Genomic DNA, 21016 nt, shown 5'->3' with positions numbered 1-21016 from the left:
CAGGCATGGAGAGGGCACTGTTTTATTGAGCGAGCAGCATGCTGCCGTGAGCAGCCAGCAGCACTGTATGCACACAGTCCAAAGCTGCACCTTTGGCAGTTTCCAGCAGCTTCACATCCTTTATTTAACCAAGGATGGAGTAGTTTTCTCTCAGCAACTTAAGGTGTCTCCTTGGCTCTCACAAACCCATTCTGCCGAAGGAGGCGAAGCACAAGGTGAGACTGGCCCAGAAAAGCCAGAGCAGTGCTATGGAAAACCAGCGCCAAGGAAGGTGCTGGAGACCTTCCCCTGGGCATCACTCCCAGTGTAAGTCCATGGGCTCACCAGACTTGCTCGGGACGCTGCCCTGCAGGACTGGGCCGCACCAAAACACCTTTTACCAGAGGCTGCAATGAGAGAGAATCCAGAAACCAGTCCTGGCACCTGCGCTTCTACTCATTTCTAACAGAAACGTAACACAACCCAAAGCAGTCACTCCATTAAAAAGCCCCGTTTTGGCCCAGAACATGAAAGATGACACAGCCCACTCCCTCCCTACAGCCCTGCTCCCTTGGGCGACTGTCCCTGCACCATGTGATGGCTCTGTCACTGATGGGTTTCATGCTTTTTGTCCCACAGTCCCTGCTGCCCCGGTGTCTGGCAGCACCATCCTCTGGACCACGCCGGAGATGACCATCTTCACTGCCAGGCCTTGGCCTTCCTGAAGGCTCGGATCTCCTCCGGGCCTCGCAGGTACTGCTCAATTTCACTGTCAGAGATGGGCTCATCGCCGGTGATGGCAGAGTCCGAAGCACTCGGGGCTGCCGTCCGCAGTCTCTTCCTTGGATTGATAAGGCAGGGCGGCAGCAAGGGCCTCGGGCTGCCCTCACGCTGGCGTTTCCCTTCCAAAGGACAGCCCTTCTCCTGTGCTGCCCCTCCTGCTGCCGGAGGAGAGCCGGGGGAGCCCTCGCTCGGGGCCGCGGCACACTGCTCCTCCTCATCCTCCAGACGGAAGGCATTTTTCAGCAGGAAAATTCGGTGTTGCAGCAGGTCCCCGATGTGCTTGACCACTGTTTTCTTGTCCATGTTAAACACCCTGAGCCAAGCAAGCTTGGAGGCCATTCTCAGGAGGATCTCGAGAAGCTCCTTCAGCCTCAGGTGCGCCGGCGGTGGCAGATCAACACCCGCCAGCTTGCAGAACCGCGCAAAAGTGCAGGTGAGGCGGGCAGCAGGCTGCAGCGACTGCCACGACAGGAAGGCTGCAGCCATGACGATGGGAACAGGGTGACGGCCGGTGACCAGCCACGTCTCACTGGCTAGCTCCACGATCTGCATCGTTCGGGTGACCATCTTCTCCTTGTCCTCCACGAACGGGGCAGGGATGTCAGCCCCGTGCTGGAACAGCCGAAAACTGAAAGAGCAAAGAGCCCATCGTTAGCACCAGGGCACAGGGCAGCCTCACCACACAACGCCTCAGTAATCCAGCTCGATGTGGGAGCTGGCTGCAGTAAGGTCCTTTAGGACAAACACACCCTGCTCCTGCGCTGGGCTTCTGCTTATGTTACCTAGCTAAGTGCCTCACAGCTGTCTCCAAACTGAGGAGAAAGGGGCAGGAAGAGAAGAATCATAGCCCAGATTGTGACAAGGGAGGCAAAAAAGCCATCGCAATTCTGTAAAATCCCCAGTGCACATGTGGGCCGTTCCCCCCAGCGCATCAGCAAATACCAGTCCTGCTGACATCCGCCTCCAGGCTTCTCTGTTGTACTATGATCGCTGGCTGGAGCAAGAACCCGATGAAGTTTGTCATTCGAGGGACAACAGAGCGCACTCCCAGATCACAAGTTTTAGATGCTGCTGCACCAGTACCGCCACCCAGCCTAACAGGCTCCCAGTAGGTATGCCCCCCCCCTTAGCACACAGGGCTGCGAACCATCCAAGGGAATACTTTTCCAGATGATCTGGTTTTGCCTTAGAGCACTCAGCAACAACACGGCTGTGTAACAGCACAGGTCACACTGTCTGTGCTTGTGGACTTCTGCCCTGGCCAAGGCTGAGTTTCAGAAGGTTTTCCACCCACCGGCATCAAACACAGGACTCTGCAATGGCTGAAAGGGGCCCCGTTACCTGTTCAGGTGTGTCTTCACCAGATCCGCCAGGCTCAGGGCTGGCACAGAGAGCCCGAGCTCTTTCTGAAGGCTCAGGTAGACGCTGGCAAAGAGCTCCTGCTTTGCGTAAAGGAGGGAGCAGATCGTCCCCATTGTCAGGGGCCAGTTGTGCTGTCGGCAAGTCACAAAGACGCAGCAGCCTCCCAGCAGCTCCTTCTTCTCCAGACTGACCAGGTGGAAGGAGGTGTGCTGGAGAGCTCTCTGGAAGTACGACACCGCTGTCTCCTCAAACACCGTCGGGAGCTGGAGGACTTTACAGAGATCCTGGACACGCCTGATCCCTGTGAGAAGACACCACCCTTAAGGATCAGCTCAAGCAGCTTCTGATACACACCTCTCCTCAATATTCCAGTGCAGCCAGCATTCATCCAGCCCTGGGCAAAGGCACGAGAGCAGCCCAGTTCCTGCAGCCCTGCAGACAGTGTGAAAATATCTCCCAAGTCCCTTAGTGCAGGTGAGGCAGTTGCTGAAGGCAAGCACCGGCTGGATGCAGAACTGCCTCCTTCATGCTTTACTTCCAGTTCTGAAAGCTTTTACCATTTTAGAGAGCATTAGAAACATGTTAAACAAACTTGAGTATCAGCAAGAGGGAATCGGTGTGTGAAGGAAACGGAACGGCACGCTCTTACCTCGCTGCAGGCAGCGGCTTAGCTGCTCTTTCTGGCCAGTGCTCTGGGAATACGCCACCTCTGAAAAACAGTCAGTGTTAGGCCAGATAGTCTCGCAGTGACTCTGGGGGACTGTGTCATTTAGATTTTTGGCAACCAGATGCCCATGGTACTGGATTTCAATTATCAGAATTGACAGGTCTTTGAGGCCACTAAACAAGGGCTGGCAGCACGGGTTAAGTAATAGCGAGGAGCAGGATCCCTTCAAGCCATTGCTTCTCCACAAACAGAACCAACAAACGGCCTCGGGGCTACTCCACTACACTTGTAAGAGATTTAAACGCCAAAGAGCAGCACACCACCGGTTCCAAGCCTAAAACCTGTCAGAGAAGTGCTGTCGGTCTGACCCTATAATGGAAAAAACATGGTGGTCTTTTGCTTAGAGAAAGAGGGGGGAAGTGGCTGGTCTAATCCTGGCAGCACCCAGCCTCGCCCCCCACCCTGAGGCCTTTCTGAGACCAAGACACCCGCAGCCGTGCAGGGTGCGGAAGGACAACGGCCCCGGGGCTGACTGAAATGGCTGCTCGGGGGACCGCTTCGTTGCTCAGACCGACTCAATACGCTCAAAACAAGCTCTTCACCCCCGGTTTTACACCAGACCGAATACAAACGCTGCCGGGACGCTCGCCCCGCGACCCGCCCTGCCTGTCGGTGACCACCACCACCACCACCACCACCACCCCCCCCCGGGGGGCTGAACCCCACCGGGCCCGGGCCCGGCCGCACCTCGCAGGTGCTCCTCCTCCGTGTAGGTGGTGGTGAGGAGCCCCTCGGCGAGGACGCAGCCGCAGGCGGCGCAGACCAGCTGCTGCTGCGCGTAGTGCGCGTCCTCCACCAACGCCGCTGAACCGCAGCTGGGGCAGCAGCCCCTGGCCGCCATTACCGCCGCCGCGGAGGGGGAGCGCTGAGGCGGGCGCACCGCCGCCCACCAATAGCGACGCAGCCTGCGGTCCGTCCCAGCCCGCCCGGTCGAGGCGCCGCCCCCCCCCCCCCCCCGTACACCGCGTTCCGGGTGCCGTGAGTTCCGCCCCGGGCAGACCCACCGGCCCCGGGCAGCAGCGGAGGGGGAGCGAGGGGACAACGCGCTCCCTCGCTCAGCGGGGAACCGTGAAATCGTAAAAAAACTTCCCCTCGGGAGGCTCATCAGCCGCAGCTGACCTCCCCCGATGTGCTGGGGGGGGGGGGGAGGTCTGGGTGCCCCCCACCCACCCGCCTTTCATCACCAGCGGAGGATGAGGGCGATAACAGCACTCAGGGCTCCCGTGGCGCGGGTGGGTTTCGGGCTAAATGGCCCCGAGACAGCGGGAGGCTGATTTCCTCTCTTCTCATCTGCCGCCCACAATTGGAGGGCCATTACAATTAGGGGGCCGTTACAATTAGGGGCCGGGGGAGGCGGGACACCGGTGCTGGGACTGGGGTGACTGAACTGGCTCCTGGCCAAGAACCTTTCGCAAGTATTTTTCTTTTTTTTTTTTTTTGCTTCACAGAAACTCTCGATTCTTGTGATGCGGATGAGCTCGTCCATCAGGTTTCCCCACCCCGGGAGGTGTTTACCATGAACTTCCTGCACGGGTAGCTCGCAGGGATGGAACCAGCCCAAAAATACCTTGAGGATGAGGAGTTTCGGGCAGCAGAGGTGGTCACGAGGAGGGAATGAGGCCCTTTTGCAACTGCTCTTTCAGAAAAAAAGACAAAGTGATCAGAACACTGGATTTAAGGTATTTTTATTTTAGTGTTCCATGAAACCTAAAGGCATTTAAAAACAAATAGGTACCCAGGCTAAAAGCAGACAGTATAAACAGGGAAAAACACATTCAGATCCTTCAATAATAAAACAATACATTTGATTCTTAAGGCCCTTAGAGTCAGGGTGAAGCACCTTGCTGGACATAAAATGCCAGTCCCCTTACACCAAAGAAAGGCTTTAACTAGTATTGCCAATAAAAGACTGAGGTACGAGGTTTGTGCGATGCTTTCGCAGCCACAGAAGTCGAAGCGTGGCTGGTGCCGGACTGTGACCCTGCAGCAGCGCCCGTCTTGCTCTGGCAGGAGGCTCAACACCTGCAACCGCCGGAGAGAACAAGCCCAGCCGCAAAAGCCAGACACAACTCAGGGTCCACCTCAACGGACACGGCTGTAACTGGCAAAAAAGGCTGCCAGGAGAGGACATTACAAGTTTTAAGGCTTCATGTCTAAGGAGACCACTAAGAGCGCGTATCACCGCTTTGTTTCTGTGCACGTAACTTCAAGAGGCACTTTCTTGCCAACAGGAACGCACGTGATCCAGACTTCTTAAAATCCATACTCCAAAAGCATCGCGCACAGCACCGTGGCACCTTCAGCAGCCGGCCACTCAGTAGTACCTATATTGTTTTAATGAGGCCAGCAAAAAGCAAGAGTCCAGTCTTACTTCTCATCGGTCCAGTTATGACTACCGATAATACCATTTTTGATTTTTTGAACCATAAAGTCACTGTTCAAAGGCACAACCGGTTTTTCTGACTCTCTGACCTAGAACATCAGAAAGCTGTGGAATAAAGTCTAGAAGACAAGTTTACTAGTGAGGTATAGGCAACCGCCTCCTTCCAGAGATCCACTGAGGCACAAGGAAGAAACAAATAAATCCTTCATCTTCCTCACTACTTCAAGGCAGGAGAAGCAGCAGCAGTTTTCAGTAAGGCCAAACAGTACCACTCAAAATTAAAACCACCAGCCAAGGGCTGAAGATGCCGCTAGGACCTTCTGTGTTTCAGACCCTTCATTCACAGAAGAGGGTACAGTAGGAAAGAAATAACCCCTTCACTGAAGACATCTGCTCAAATAAAAATAAAATTAGAAAAAAGTACCTGAAGTCTTAGAAGACTCTTAATGCTTAAGGCTTGTTTCAACTCAAGCTTCCCATGAAGGATAGCTCTGTCAGAAAAGCTCCAGACTTTGGTAGTCAGTTTATAGTAATAAAAATGTAATTAACAGCATTTTTTAAATTTTCCAATAAATGTATACATCTCTAGGCAAATATATTAAACTACTCTTCACTACAAAAATACAGTATTTGAGAAGTCTCCAGTAGTTTTCAGTGTTTTATGAAAATAGTAAGCAGACTACTAACAGGTTGATAGTCAATCCAGCTGGTCTAGTCCCTCAGTAAAGTGCTTTGCTGTAGAAAAATTGAGTTAGAAACTCACCCCTTTCAAGCTAAGCCAGGAGTGACCCAATAGACCCCTTCAACCTCCGAAGGTAGGAGTGCTTGCTTTGGTCCTCTGCTGCCAACTCTTTCGGTATTTCAACTTTCTTCTAAGCCTTTTATGGATACTTGCAACCCTGATAAATCCCAGAGATGCAAAGAGGCATCTGATTGTTTTGATCTTTGACAAGAGCTCAGCAAAAAAAAGCCACGTTTAGTTTTTCAGTGGAGGAAGCCTGTTATGGTGGCTGCTTGATAGCACTATGCTATTATTTGCTGTCCCATGAGATGGGGAGGAGAACATACCTGTCTCTATCAAGCTGCAAAGCAGTCACACATTAAGGAAGCAGACTGAGAGGTATCGATTGTCTAGCAAAAGCAGCACTCTTTCTCAGCTACCTAAAACTTTCATTCCATTCTGAGCAGCAAGTCACGAAGAAAACCAAATCATTTTTGAGCACTAGCGTTGTGACTGCTCCCATCCCCAGGAGAGGGCGATTTGGTTCCTCTCTTGGCTGTACAAGGAATGCACGAAAGAAAGCGTAAGACTGATCACCTTTTAAGGTCGTTCCAAGGTAAGCCCTGGCTCCAAAATCCAAGGTATTTACATTTAATAACTGCAATGGTCTAAAAGAAAAATTGTCATAGAACTGATATACAGCAAGAGACATAGGCCACGCACATGTGCCGTGAAATCTACACCTATTTAAGGCTACAGAACAGAAACCAGGTGTACCTTTGCCTCCCTCGTTTGAATGACCTTCAAATCAGGAATTTGAAATCTGCAAGAGAACAGCTTCTGATTTAAAATGCACCTTTGGCCCAAATTCATTACTACCATTCCTATGGTAGACAAACGTACCATGACATCTCAGTGTTCCCTATACCAAAAAAACCCTGTAAACCTTCCCCTTGGAGAACTGCTTTGAAACAATATGTACTTTATGAGATTAACTAAGCTTTGCTTCTTCCTTTCCAATCTAAGGTTTAACTTGCATTCAACTTTTAGGGCATTCATTACTTTTAAAATACAGCCCACACAGCCCTGGTCTGAAGCACACATCTTTGGACTTCTCCAGTGTAGTTATTGATTTTTTTTTTAAAACAATCAAATCCTCAAGCTCTACTGTATAAGATTTTATATTGCACTAAAACTTAAGATATGGAAAGAAGAGTAATTGATCTATCAAAGCTGCTATGAAACAAAACCATTAAAAAAAAATCTTCATAAAGGATTATCAGTGCCTTGCTGGCAAGCAAAACACATCAAAAACCCTTCATCCCTCCTATCGCAATCAGCCTTTGGATTAGATGCCTGAACAAATCTTCCCAAATAATGGAAAGAAACCAAAAAATAAATATGATAAGTTGACTCCACTTCTGGACTCCATATACAAGACCTGATGTAACTACTAATCAAACTGAGAGTTGCTCAAGGCAGAAACAGGAAAGAGGTCATTTTCTGTGGGCAGCACAACTGGAACCACCTACTTCACATCATCTCCTTATTAATCAAACTCCACTGGCGGGAATTCAGTCCTTTGTTCAACCAATGTCCCGAGAGCTTTTACATCTTTCCAGCTTTTTTGTTTCCAGACGTTGAAACACGAAGAATGTTCGGGGTTTCTTCCATGACTCTGACAAGCAAGTTATCGATGTAGTCTTCAAGCTCACGCACCTGGAGATCTTTCTTGGTAATTGTATCCTTCTGTTTCAAGACCAGCTGGATCAGCTCGTCGTGTGTTAGCTGAGCATAAGCGTACGCAGGATCTGAAGGATCATATTTCTTCAAGAGAGAAGAAAGGCAGGGTCATTACAGACATACAGGCATTTCAAAATAGCAACAGAACACTATCTGGTAGCTGGCTGGGGGGATTTAAAATACCAATGAACAACTTACACACAGCATCTGCAAAACCACAGCTGCTCTTCAAAAGTATTACTGTGCTTCTTATCTTTTTAAAAATAAGTTCCATCCAAACGACAGTTTCAGAATGTCAGTCATTAGCACTTTAGGATCAAGAAGAGCAGGCTGCTCAGAGCCAAGCTGCGCAATGGCCAGGGCATTAACGATGACAGGGAGAGGCTGGCAGGCCAGGCAAGCTTTCTGCTACAAAGCACCTTTTGGACTATTAACAAATCTAGCCTGGAAAGATTCATACAAAACACTATCTATCCATGCACTTCCAGAATGCAGAATAGCTTTTTGGAAGTATTTGGAGAAAAAAAGAGCAACTGTCCTGGAGTAAGTGCATGCTACTTATGGCACAGTGACACACTTTACTGAGCTTAAGCAGTCTTCTCCCACACAGAAGGCAGGCTCAGAGCAAGACAGACATTATGGATGGTAACCAGGCCATTGGTTTTAGCATAAAAATCTTTGCATAATGTCAGTTCTGTAATTCAACTCTTCTCCAATTTATGCTGAAAGACTGTCATGTTGACTCCAGGCAGCAGCCTACCCAGCTGAGTGAAGATGCATAGAAATTACAGCCACACACCATTAACTACCATCATTTATAGACGAGCACTGGGATAGCTATTGTTTAAAACATACCAAAGACTACGAAAGCCAAATTCAGGTTAAACAGCAAGAAACACCCACCCACCTTTGGCATTTCCCTCTTATTGTCCTTATCACTGTGAAAACACATCACAACACAGCTTCTCTGAAAGGTCTGCTTTTAACCCTTAAGCAAACTTCACAGGTACTTAGCAGCTTCTGCCAATTCCTCCAGCTACCTTCTCAGGCCCTAAACTAGAATGCCAGCCCAGGCTTTTCTTTCAAAGGGAGTATGCATACAACAGGCTCACGTGACTACATCAAACATAATTTCTTATGTGGAATCAGAGCACCACACCAGAATACTAATTACAAGTTTTCAGCTCATTCAAAATAGCAACATGTCAGTTTGAATCATTTAACTCACATTTTCTTCTTTTCCACTTACAGCAGAAGGAGGCACTACAGGTTTTTTGGTACTAACTTTTCATTTTCCCCAAAAAACCCTTAGAGACAATAACAGTACCCAGGGTTTTTCCCTGCTGACCCAGAGACGCTTCTAGCCATTCTGATCAGCATGACTTTTAAGTTATGCCTCAAGCCTAGAGGTCTCTTTTGAGGCCAAGATTATGCAAAAAGCTCCTTTAAATCTGAGTGATTACGCAAGCTGCACAGCTACACTCTTAGGAAGCATCCCTGCTTTAATGGCAGGCACCTGGTCTCTCAATCTGCACAGGGTATTAATGCAATGCATTACAAGGCAACAGCCACCCCGAGGTTCCTTTTCCCACCTTCTCAGCTTTAAGAACAACATGCTTATTTCAGGGTGAAACTGAGTTTTGGGGACTAATCACATCTGACAATAAACAGTGACTAATTTGTCCAGTCTTCTGTGCAGACCCAAGTTACGCAGCTCCCACACGTCACCGACGGGACTATCTTCCAGGGGTAGCACCATCCATGAGTCACCCGTCGTTCCTGTCACAGCCACATCATGGCTCACACACATCCCGCTCACCGCTGGGGAGTCAGACAGCACCCCGCACTCCTTTCCACTGAGAACCCCTCCACAAACAAGAGGCACCAATTCTACTACAGATCAGTGTGCAAGAAAAAAATATTTAAAGACTGTCCCCACCTTTGGGGACTGACAAAAGGAAAAGGAAAGTTCATATCCCCCGCTGTCTAATAACCACTGTTCTTTTTCTGTTCAGGATATGTGAGACATAAGCCTAGGCAAACTATCTCGAATACACAAACTCTGTTCAATTTACTGCTTAAGCTTTGGTTTAAAGTGCCACTTTCATCCATACCTTCACGTTCATCTCGAGCAGCTTTTCATTCATAGTGCTGATGACATTCAGGTTTTTACTTTGAGCCTTGTTTGCTGTGGCATTCATTGGCTTCACAGGATGGAGTCTGTAACATTAAAACAGGCTCATGTTACTTAGGCAGTACATACAACACCAGCACTACACAGATCTTCAGACTAAAAGCAAATATAGCAAGAAATTGGGGAAAATTCCTACCCTTCTCTATCTCCAGAGAGATAAGAGGTTCAGCTTTGGGAAGACAAGGCATTTCTGTCTGAGCTACAGGCTTTTTATAAGTATACTCCAGTTCCCTTTCTACTATCTTTATTGACTTAAGGCATTGAAGGTAAAGAAGCAGTAACAAGGGAAATACATCCTGAATGGTATGTCACAAAAGAAAAGCAGAGAAGGCAGTACACAGCAGCAGTTACTCTGATCTCTCACACACTAGTATTTGAGCCTGACTTTCCTAATGAGAACACATTTGTGGTTCTTGCAACACATCAAATACTACTTCTATCCTGGGACAGACATGTATTACACCTTTTCCAATCTGAACTTTTGCCATAAGCTGCCAAAAAGTGCTATCTTTATCTACTCGAGCAGGATTTATATTGCCAATTTTAATACAGGAAGAAAATTTTACTTGTATCTCAGCAAATGCCGGCCCAGAAGCGTCCTAGACCCTAGACGGAGTTCTGCAGATAAAGTACTGAGGGCTGACAGGTCAGCGGCACTGTTCCACGGACAACAGTAGCCCAGCAGGCAGGAGGAGCTGCAGACAGCTCTGGAAAGCAGCCGCTCGTTCTTGGGAGAGGGAGGCTTTAGCTGCATCACTTGCTGCGATTCACTTCGAGGCTCAGGAGCCCAGTTTGGCCAGGAAAGGAAGCATCCCAGTTTATCAGGCTTCCTGTGACCATTCTCCCTGTCCTGGTTTCAGCTGGGATAGAGTTAATTGCCTTCCTAGTAGCTGGTACAGTGCTATGTTTTAGTTCAGTATGAGAAGAATGTTGGTAACACTGATGTTCTCAGTTGTTGCTAAGTAATGTTTAGTCTAAAGTCAAGGATTTTTCAGCTTCTCATGCCCAGCCAGAGAGAAAGCTGGAGGGGCACAAGAAGTTGGCACAGGACACAGCCAGGGCAGCTGACCCAAACTGGCCAATGGGATATTCCATACCATGTCACGTCATGCCCAGTATATAAACTGGGGGGAGTGGGGGCAGGGGGATCGCCGCTTGGGGACTAACTGGGCGTTGATCGGCAGGTGGTGAGCAATTGCACTGTGCATCATTTGTACATTCCAATCCTTTTACTATTACTGTTGTCATTTTATTAGTGTTATCATTATTAGTTTCTTCTTTTCTGTTTTATTAAACTGTTCTTATCTCAACCCACGAGTTTTACTTTCCCGATTTTCTCCCCCACCCCACTGGGTGGCGGGGAGTGAGTGAGCGGCTGCGTGGTGCTTAGTTGCTGGCTGGGGTTAAACCACGACACTCCCATTTCTGAAAAATGGATGAATTGCAGTCCATTTCCCCAGTCTGATGAAACGACCCTATTTCCTAAACTGCTACCAAGTTTCCCTAACAGTTTTCCCAAGAGGTAGCATTGTTATGAACATCAGGTCCCCTCGAGTGCTCTGGGCATCCTTAGTAGCCATACAGATTTATCTGGTGCCAGCAATGATCCTACGCTGGCGTGACAGGACTCAGGCCCCAACAAATCCATGGGCCGGAGGAAGTTAAGGCTGTACGATGCCACATCATTGCAAAGTGCAGTAAATTTCTGCAGCTGGAGAGACAGATCTGCGCTCACAGGAAGAAAAAAGCAAGGCTCACATCAGCACTGAGGTACTTTCTGTGTATTTCCCATATTCTCTCACCTGTGCTTAGGAGACACGGTTTCACCACTCTGCTGAGTTTGGTTAGGATATGTTTCAGAGGGTGAAACCCATGCCTGAAGAAGCTTCTTCTTGCCAGAATTTCCTGCTTTATCTGCGAAGCCCTCGGCTGTTGGCTTTTTCGGAGGCTCTGCTCTACGACTTGGGGCATCAGAGAGAAGGGAATGAGAGGAAGAGTAGGGCTGGGAAGGACTTGACAGGGAGGAAGAGGAAACAGAAGGCTCAAAGAAGTCACACTCTGCATGCTCCTCGACACCTGCACTTATTTTCAGTTCTTGTTTCTCAAAATGACTATTACACTCCCTGGAATGAGACATCGTACCTAAGCCTGAGTCAGCTACCTGGTTATTGACACTGTGAACATCTACTCTGGCAGGCAGCATGGGCGATTTGCTTGGCTTACAAGTACCAGGAGCACTTCCTCCTCCTCCTCCTCCTCCTCCCAGAGCAGCCGGGGTTACTTGGGCTGCAGCAGAGCTATCGGAGTGCTCTTTCAGTTCTTCATGTAAAGGCATTAAATCTAGGGACTGCTTTCCAGTCTCTGAAACATTTTTATCACCTGCAGCGACACCACAGTTCTCCTGACAGTCACCCAGCAGCTCATCATCGGAACCTCCCTCTGGAATAACTGGAAGAGCGGCCAGTTTCGAACCACGGTCTCCGGTGACAGGAATGGCAGACTTTAGATTTGTAAGACAATCAAATAAATAGTCATCTTCATTTTTTAAACGCCTATTATTGCTGTCATCTCCGAGCATCGCTGGTGGAGTGATAGTCTCTAAGGAGCCACTTTGGGGGAGGCACCCACGAGCATCTGAGGCTTTATCATTAGGTAACGGGAGCCCAGGTGCAGATTTTACACTATCACCTGAAGAAGGCACATCACCACTTAACTCATCGGCCTGAGAAACCAGTGGGCACTTTTTCAGTGTTAAAGACAGCCGTGGTGCTGGCTTTGGAGTGACTAACCCCTCACTGCCAGCCCTCCCTACATCGGCTTCCTGAGGGGACTGCGTGCAAGCTCCCAAGGTTGGTTTGGCAGGTCCTACTTGAGAAAACGAGTCATTTTTATCGAGTGGAGTTGCTTGGGGCTCTAATGTGGGTGCACATTCTTCCCATCTCTTTTCACCAAAGATCTCCTGCTTCTCTTTCAGCTCACTCTCAGGGGAAGGTGGCTCTTCAGCACCGACCCCTGGCAAGAGGCTATTACTATACTTTGAGAGAGATGCAAAGCCTTTGTCATCCTTTGCGCAGGGTTCAGTATTTACACCGCCTAGTTCCGCACCACCCGGAACAGCAGACTCGCTCTTTCGGATGGGACCTATGCTGTCACTAGAGAGTTTTGACAATGGGTAGCACCCTGCTTCCAGTTCACGAGTAAACCCTGCATGCTCTCCTGTTGCATCTGAACCCATAAGTAACATTTCACCGAAATCAGAGTGCTGCTTTTCACGTTCCTGCCCACCCGAATCCTCATCACCTGAAGTAACACCCTCCGATCCATCAAGGAGAAAGGACACCGATTTCCTGTGGTCTAGCCTACTTCTTTCCAAAGAAGTCTCAACCTGAAGCTGGGGAGAATCACACTGCTTCTTTGGAGCCACACCAGGGTCGTCAGAAAGAGTGCCGAGGGGGTTTGATATAGCTTTGACATTACTAGTTAAAGCCACATCTGAAGAGCTCCCTGAAGCATCGCAACCAGAGTGTTTCAGCTCAGCAGGGCGTTCTGCTGAGGAACAGTCTTCATCACATGGAAGGCAGAAAGGGGAAGAACTAGCAACAGCTTTGAAACCTGGCACATCTGCTTCCCACCCAAGCTTGGATGCAAAGGGATTATTGTCATTAAAATGACAATCAGAGGGGAGAGAAGGTGCAGGTGGGCGAGAGAGACCGCAGGAAGCCCACGTATCAGAGCTTTCAGGACCCTGGCCCCATGAGCTCTGCCCCCATTCAGAAGCAAAAGGATTATTACCGCTACCAGACACCTGCCCAGGAAGAGGCATTTTGGGAACAGAGGCTGCAAGATGATGGGACGAAGGGAAACGGGCAGTGCCTTTGGGATCCAGGGCTGCAGATGCCCTGCTCCACTCGGGAGTAAAGGGGTTCTTGCCATTCAAAAGCTCTGCAGCAAAAGGAGGAGGAGAAGTAAGAGATGCAGGAGAACTAGTAATGTTTTCAGAGTCTGGCACTTGGACTTTTTGTCCCATTTTAGAAATAAAAGGATTATTGTCACTACTGATATGGTGTACAGAAAGAAAAGCAGGAAGGGAATCAGGTGCAAGAGTAGGAAGCGTGGCTTTGGTTTCCTCCTCTGAAGACACGCCCAGTCTGCAAAAAGGGACAAAAAACTCGCATGTCACTTGCGGATGCAATACGAGGCAGGAACAGACAAGCTTTAGCACCAGACTCCATCAACTCCTAACACTGGAGTTGAATTATACTTCCAAGAGACCTCAGAGCCTATCTGATAGGCTTTATGTACTTAAAGGTGTCTTTACAAAGCACTCAATTTATGTCAGAACACTTGTGCTGTAGAGTTTGCAGACGTTACTGCGGTAGCTGCTTAAGCACTATCTCATCTTTTGCACCCCAAGCAATTTTATTAGTAGGTAAGACACTTCATATGCAAGACGTTTAAACATGAGAAGCACTGAAAATAAGGAGTTAGAGACACAAAACGTAGCCTTATTAGTAGGACACACCCATATATATATAAAACCAGACATATTTTTTATATATATACACACACATATATATATATGAAGGATAAAGGAGCAGAATTTCCAAAAAAGCCTTGTGTACAAATTCACACAAATGTCTTTCATGTTGCTGTGAATAATGCCAAAAGCAGAAGGGCTCCAAGATTACCACTTTTGAAGACCACAGCCAAATACAGAAGAGAAAAGTAGAGATGTTAGAACTGGTATTTCAGACCCTGGGTACATTCAAGTCGCACAGCTCAGATAAGAAGTTAGTTTTTGCAAGAGATCCAGCAAGAAAAGTCACCCCTACTGTACCTGCAAAGATGCCTGCACTCAGAGAACCACTATTTCGGCATCGATTATAAGGAACATCCCTATATCAATCTCTTTTTCATACTGAGAAAGAACTTGGGAGTTATTATTTGTTATCAAAGCATCCAATGGCCAGCTTAAAACCACCAGGTACCCTGCACAGCAACACGCTTCTGCCTCACACAGGATGCCAAGTTGAGAAGCGCTGCTCTGGGGCAGGAAGCAGCCTAGCTAAAGCTGGCCACCACCGCTGCACATTGCTATTTATGTCAGCCTCTGAAGCAAACGTGACTGACCTGGGCTTGACAGCTTTGGTCTTCGCCGGTGCAGTAGCTTTTTCAGGTTTCCGTTCTTCCTCAAAAGGGTTGAGCGGCTGCTTATTTGCAAAGACACCTTCTGCGCGGTGACTGTCTTCTGAAGGATTCCCTCTGCTTAAATTTGCTGGAAGTTCAAGACGTTTAGCCTCTTGTTCACTCTTCTCTTCTGGAACTTTGTTTTCTTCATCCTGCAGGGTCCTGTCGGGAACATTCTCAGCATCACTGGTCTTCACTCCTTCCTTCTTCCCAGTGACCAGAGACAGCAAGGCAGACTTTTTGTGGTCTGGTTTTTTGGTCTCTTTAATAACCTCGACACTCGGAGGAACACTGGTTTCCAGGTATTCTTCACTGCTAAGCAATTTGTATGACGGCAAAGTCATAGATTTAAAGGTCTCCAGAGATGCAGACCCAGAGAAAGCATGACTAGGAGATGTTCTTCCTGTCTCTTCAGGTCCTTTAGTAGATCCGGAAGACAGGTTCTCTTCTGAAGCAAAGAGCTGCTTTCTCCTGAAGTTGTGAGGAGAGGGGGAAGAGGCTGGAGTGTTGTCCTTCTTCACACTCTCTTCCATATAAACATGACTGCCATTGATACACAGACTAGACTTGGAAATGGGATCGCTTTTGGATTTAAGGCCACTGAATAAAGAGAGCCCTTCTTTCTTGGTGTGGTTAGTGGTTACTTGGTTTAGTTGCCTGCTGTCCAAAGTTGCTGTTTTACGAGATTTAAATACAGGAGAAGGAGAGGACTTCTCTTCCAGGGCATTTCCAAAGGCTTCTGGAAAAAATAAACAGGGAGAAATTCCAGATGCAAGAACATCCTTTCCTCTGACACTCCCTACTGACAACCTCAGTGCTTCACAGTCATTAATGGATTGCAGCAACAGATACACTGCAAGCGTGACTATACCAGCCACTTCTAAACCTTCTGGGTCCCCTACCACTGCCAGCCCTCAGCAGACCGGATCGCACGCGCCATTCAATGACCTAAAACCACCACAGATCACTTACTGTGAAGCTGCACCGCCAACGCGTGCAGACATTGCTCGCGCACAGTTTCTATGCTATCCCAAGGTAAGCTTAGCTGTGAGCTTCTAACATCCTACATGCATACCCGCCACCGTGGACATAAGTGACTTTCTCTGGATTCGTTCAGTAAGAAGAATTTAACTAGTACTCTAAAAAGCGTGAAAAGTGCAAGCAAACCTTTGAGAAAGGCTTTGTGCTTCATCAGTGCTGTGAGCGCCAATACTCACTTTCTGAGGTTGGAGAGGTCTCAGACTCCTCATCGTCCCATTGCGACTGGAAGTCGCTGGGCCGAAGCCGAACCCTCTCGGTGACGGGCTGCTGTGTCGGAAGGACTGACATGGACTGGGAGAGGGAGGTCTTCTGCAGGCCAGGTTTGGAAAAGAGGGCTTTGAACTTTGATTTCTTCTTTTCCTTCTCAACGGACTCATCTTCACTGTCAGCGGGGGAGTGAGTCGTGCTGGGAATGATTGCCGATGCCGTGTCAGAAAGGCCGCTGCTCCTCTTCCCCTTGAGCTTGTCTTTGAGCTTGCCAAAGGGAGAGCGAGACTTGTCTTTCATGGACAGATCAAACATACTGGCTGTCATGTTGCTCCTCATAAACTGGATATCCACTTCAATCTCACCTCTCTCCTTTTCCTTTTTCCCTGGTTTGGAGCGAAGCTTGTACCACCTGCAGAAACAAAGAGATTTCTTTTACAAACCAGTTCTTGAGAGGCACAGGTAATTTAGAACAGAAGGTGGTTTTGTTTTAAAAAATCAAATAACCCTACAGTGTAGGAAAAAAAAAAAAAAGAAAAGCCTTTAATCTTACAACAACGTCATGGTCATATGCCTCCAGGTGCCAAGAAAAACATTTCTTATTGTAAATAGAAAGTTATTAGTAAAATTTGTTTTAAAACCCAGACCAGGAAGAGTTAAAAAAAAAAAGAAAAAAAAGAAATACAACATGGAATTCCTGCATTTCAGCTCAGCCACTCTCTTCTGTGCTTTTATCTGGCCTCCTGAAATCTGCAGAGGCTAGGACTTTGAAGTAGATGAGAAAGAAGCAGCCTCAGAGAGCTGACACTGGTACCAGAGAGGTTGCACACACGTCCCACACCCTCATACCTTGCATTCCAGCTTTTCAGTTGCTATCTTAATGCCTCTTAAGCTAAGGAACCCCTAATCAACACGAGAGCCAAACCAAGCCTTACAGACCATCTGGGGATTTCCACTCACCTCCACGAGCTCGTGACTGAAGTGCACCAGAAAGGACATTCGTTACAGACTGAACCTTAGCCCTTTTCTGAAATGCAGCTCCAGAATATTAAGCACTGCACGTTAAGTCAGTGCTCAGGGTATCCTAAACTGCAAAACCACCATCTGCATGCCGGTACCACATGTGCTCAATTACCACTCAATAACATTCAAACCACATTAGGGCCAGCAAAGAAGATTATCAGCACTGCACACCAATACTTTGTCTATTGCTGGAGCTGCAGACTTCCCGACTCCACAGAACCGATAGGAAAGGCCGCCTGGAAAACACCGGCTTCTTCCTCCTCACCAGCTGGTACATGAAAATAAAGGAAGTGAACAGAGCATGCAAATCTGCCTCTCCATCAAATTTGCACTTCATTCCTTTGAAGGTGCACTGGAAGCAATGAAAGAGAATGGGAAAAGGCAATTTGCTTCAGAGAAAATTCAAAGCTAATGAGCATTAACTGAAGGAGAAGAATTCAGAAATCTGCTACAGAGAAACACAGAGGGAAATGAATGCTCAAGCACCACACTACAGTTAGATGGTCAGACCTGAAGTTACAAGACACCAGCACCAGGGAAGGGATCTTACAGGGAGATGTTAGGCTTTGTCAGGTCCCTAAAGCTGCAGTCCCGCCGTGGCAGCAGCAAGGGAAGCACGAATCCTTTGCCTTTAATGCAAGCCAGCACCGGGCACTTTTGTTCTAAACCGCGTGATTTCTAGGAGCATCCTGCATTTGTACAGTGCCACAACAATTCATTCTGCGTGCTCTCTGCCCTGGGGAAAGAGCAGGCCCTGTTCGAACAGCATCCAAAACACAAACTACGTGTTCAGCGAAAGGCAGCTTAGCACTGCCCAAAACACAGCCATTGCTTTGAGAAGCGCAGAGCTACATCCGCCTCACTTTGAGCAGCTGAAAGTAAATAATGTACTGACAACCTCCCCCTCAAAACTACAAAATCTTATTTTCATTTATTATGTTAGCGTGCCCCTGTCAATCAACATGCATTTATTTTCCAAAAACCCCCAGCCCTTTATGGCTATACTTCACCACAGCAGCTAAGCGATGACAAAAGGCTGGGAGGATGACACTAACAATTGGAAATATCAGAAGTTTTCCCAGGAGCATCAAAGTTGGTTCCCCCTGCCCCCCCCCCTCTATTTTCCTTTGGCCCAGACACAAAGAAACCAGCCCGGGAGGACCCAGGCTGACTCCCTGAACTCTGCTGACTGAAGGCACATTATGCTCTGCCATGTAAACACATTAGCGACATGACCTTAATGACAGCCATGTTATAATTAAGGCTTCACTGATGGCTTTGTCAAGAAACACGACGCAGATCTTGGCTTTGGCCGAGCCGGTGTTAATACCTGGATCTGCTCAGGTGAGCGAGAAGAGGAAGGTGACTCACAGGCCACCTCAAGCCACATTACAAGGCTGCTGACTCCCAGTAAAACCCTCCCAGTAACCACCCCCAGGAATTCAGCGCACCGTCCCAGTGTTTATGTTCAAAGGAGCAAGTATGACACAGAGCTGGCAGCTGGTATTAAAGGAAAAGTCTTCCAGCGCAGTGTCCTGCTGACAACAGTGAAGCCAGCCCATATAACACTGAATTATCTACTCTTACGCATGCTTAGGCTCTGCTAAGTATTTATTAAGAAAAATACATAAACAGCTGGCTGTAGCCTGTGTTCATTCTCTGTCAGAAGGCGAAGGTATTTCAAGTACATTAAGTTCCTTGGGTCAATCTGGCTGTTCCCAGTGTACGCTGTTAGCTCTCGCATGTAAATATTTAAAAATCAAAGCCAAGCACGAGGCAGCACCGGCCGCGTTTCCCTGGGCCGGCCCGGCAGCCACAGGTGCCAGGACCCCCCGGCCTCTTCCAGGGGACAGGCACCCTGGAGCTATGGGGGGGCTGACCCACACCAGGAGGGACCCTGCCCCGAGGGGTCACCCCATGGGCCCTCAGGGGGCTCGAGAGGTCCCCGTGGGGCACAGGGCTTCCCCGGCAGATCCTTACACCTCTGTGGGGTACTGGGTTCTCCGTGGGGCAGAGGGACATCGCACGGGCCATAGGGGTCCCCCACCAGAATCCCCCCACCCCTACGGGGCACAGGGGTTCCCCACAGATCCACACACACCTGTGGGGCAGAGAGATCTCCATGGAGAACAGGGATATCTCATGGGGAACTGGGGTCCCCCACCAGAGCCTCAGGCCCCTGTGGGGCCCAGAGGACCCCCCCTAACGCTCTCCCCAGCCCCCGTGGGGCACTGATACCCCCCCCATCCCTCTCTCCAGCCCCCGTGAGGCACAGACACCCCCCTGCAACCCTCTCCCCAGCCCCCGTGGGGCACAGAGGGTCCCCCCAACCCTCTCTCGGTCCCCCGTGGGGCACAGACATCCCCCCATCCCTCTCCCTGGCCCCCATGGAGCACTGATACCCCCTCCAGTCCTCTCCCCGGCCCCCGTGGGGCACAAGACACCCCCCCATCCGTCTCCCTGGCCCCCATGGAGCACTAATACCCCCCAACCCTCTCCCTGGCCCCCGTGGAGCACTGATACCCTCTCCAGTCCTCTCCCCAGCCCCCGTGGGGCACAGACACCCCCCCCATCCCTCTCCCTGGCCCCCGTGGAGCACCGATACCCCCCCAATCCCTCTCCCCGGCCCCCGTGGGGCACGGAGGATCCCCCCCCACCCCTCTCCCGGGCCCCCGTGGGGCACAGACACCCCCCCCACCCCTCTCCCCGGCCCCCGTGGGGCACAGACACCCCCCCACCCCTCTCCCGGGCCCCCGTGGGGCACAGACACCCCCCCCCACCCCTCTCCCGGGCCCCCGTGGGGCACAGACACCCCCCCCCAATCCCTCTCTCGGGCCCCCGTGGGGCACAGACACCCCCCCAGCCCTCTCCCGGGCCCCCGTGGGGCACAGCCCCCCCCCCAGCCCGTGTCCCCCGAGGCCTCCCGGCCGCCCCCGGCCCCACCTGGTGTGCCGCCGGCCGCCGTCGGCCCGCAGCGCCGCCAGGTCCACCTCGGCGCGCCCCAGGAACTTGTCGAGGCCGACGAGGGCGCGGTGCAGGACGGTGAGGCGGAGGGCGGCGGGCCGCGGCGGCGGCGGCAGCTCGAAGGTGGCCTCCTCCCGCCAGAGCGGCTGCCCCTGGCACCGCTCCGCCACCGAGGTGGAGAACTTGTCGCGGCCCAGCGCCATCACGGTGTAGGCGTCGCTGCCGCCGCCGCCCGCCGCCGCCTTGGCCCGCAGACCCCGCGCCCGCAGCACCGTCACCTGCACGTGGGTGGGCACCCAGGCCGGGGCCGGGCCCGGGCCCGACATGGCGGCGGGAACGGGAACGGGAGCGGGAGCGGGAACGGGAGCGGGAGCGGCGCGGCCCGGTGCGCTGCCCGGTGCGCTCCCGCCCCGCCCCTCCCCTCTCGCGAGAGCAAGGGGCGGGGCCGGGGCGGGGTGGGCGGGGCCTGGGGGAGAGGGGCGGGGCCTGGGTCGTACAGGTGTGTGCAGGGTGTACAGGTGTGTGTGTGGCAGGTAGGGGTGTGTACAGGTGTGTGCAGGTGTGTACGGGGGGGTGGCATGTATGGGTATGTACAGGGGTATGTACAGGTGTGTGCAGGGTGTACAGCTGTGGGGGGGCATGTAGGGGTGTGTACAGGTGTGTGTAGAGGTGTGTGCAGGGTGTACAGGTGGGGAGGCATGT

At 50.4% G+C, this 21016-nt stretch overlaps 2 protein-coding genes across 3 annotated transcripts; both read right to left on the bottom strand.

Annotated features, from left to right (window-relative positions):
- Nucleotides 1-4: 4 nt before the first annotated feature.
- On the bottom strand, nt 5-3728 carry BRF2 (BRF2 RNA polymerase III transcription initiation factor subunit). The gene is made up of 4 exons (XM_030035497.2): nt 3539-3728; nt 2774-2833; nt 2104-2425; nt 5-1390 (listed from the first exon to the last, which is right to left on the bottom strand). The coding sequence occupies exons 1-4, from the start codon at nt 3690-3692 to the stop codon at nt 679-681; spliced, it is 1248 nt and encodes a 415-aa protein (XP_029891357.1). The 5' UTR covers nt 3693-3728; the 3' UTR covers nt 5-678.
- Nucleotides 3729-4520: 792 nt separating this feature from the next.
- On the bottom strand, nt 4521-20728 carry RAB11FIP1 (RAB11 family interacting protein 1). Of its 2 annotated transcripts, XM_030035599.2 has the most exons (6): nt 20294-20728; nt 16297-16739; nt 15023-15818; nt 11695-14040; nt 9813-9918; nt 4521-7782 (listed from the first exon to the last, which is right to left on the bottom strand). In XM_030035599.2, exons 1-6 carry the CDS (start codon nt 20638-20640, stop codon nt 7564-7566), a joined length of 4257 nt encoding a protein of 1418 aa, XP_029891459.1. In that variant the 5' UTR covers nt 20641-20728; the 3' UTR covers nt 4521-7563. The 2 variants fall into 2 exon arrangements, with proteins under 2 accessions (XP_029891459.1, XP_029891460.1); XM_030035600.2 differs by lacking the exon at nt 11695-14040.
- Nucleotides 20729-21016: the final 288 nt, after the last annotated feature.

The sequence above is a fragment of the Aquila chrysaetos genome, chromosome 13 (genome assembly GCF_900496995.4).
Source record: "Aquila chrysaetos chrysaetos chromosome 13, bAquChr1.4, whole genome shotgun sequence".
NCBI classification, from domain to species: domain Eukaryota; kingdom Metazoa; phylum Chordata; class Aves; order Accipitriformes; family Accipitridae; genus Aquila; species Aquila chrysaetos.
This window is presented reverse-complemented; position numbering and strand designations above follow the sequence as displayed.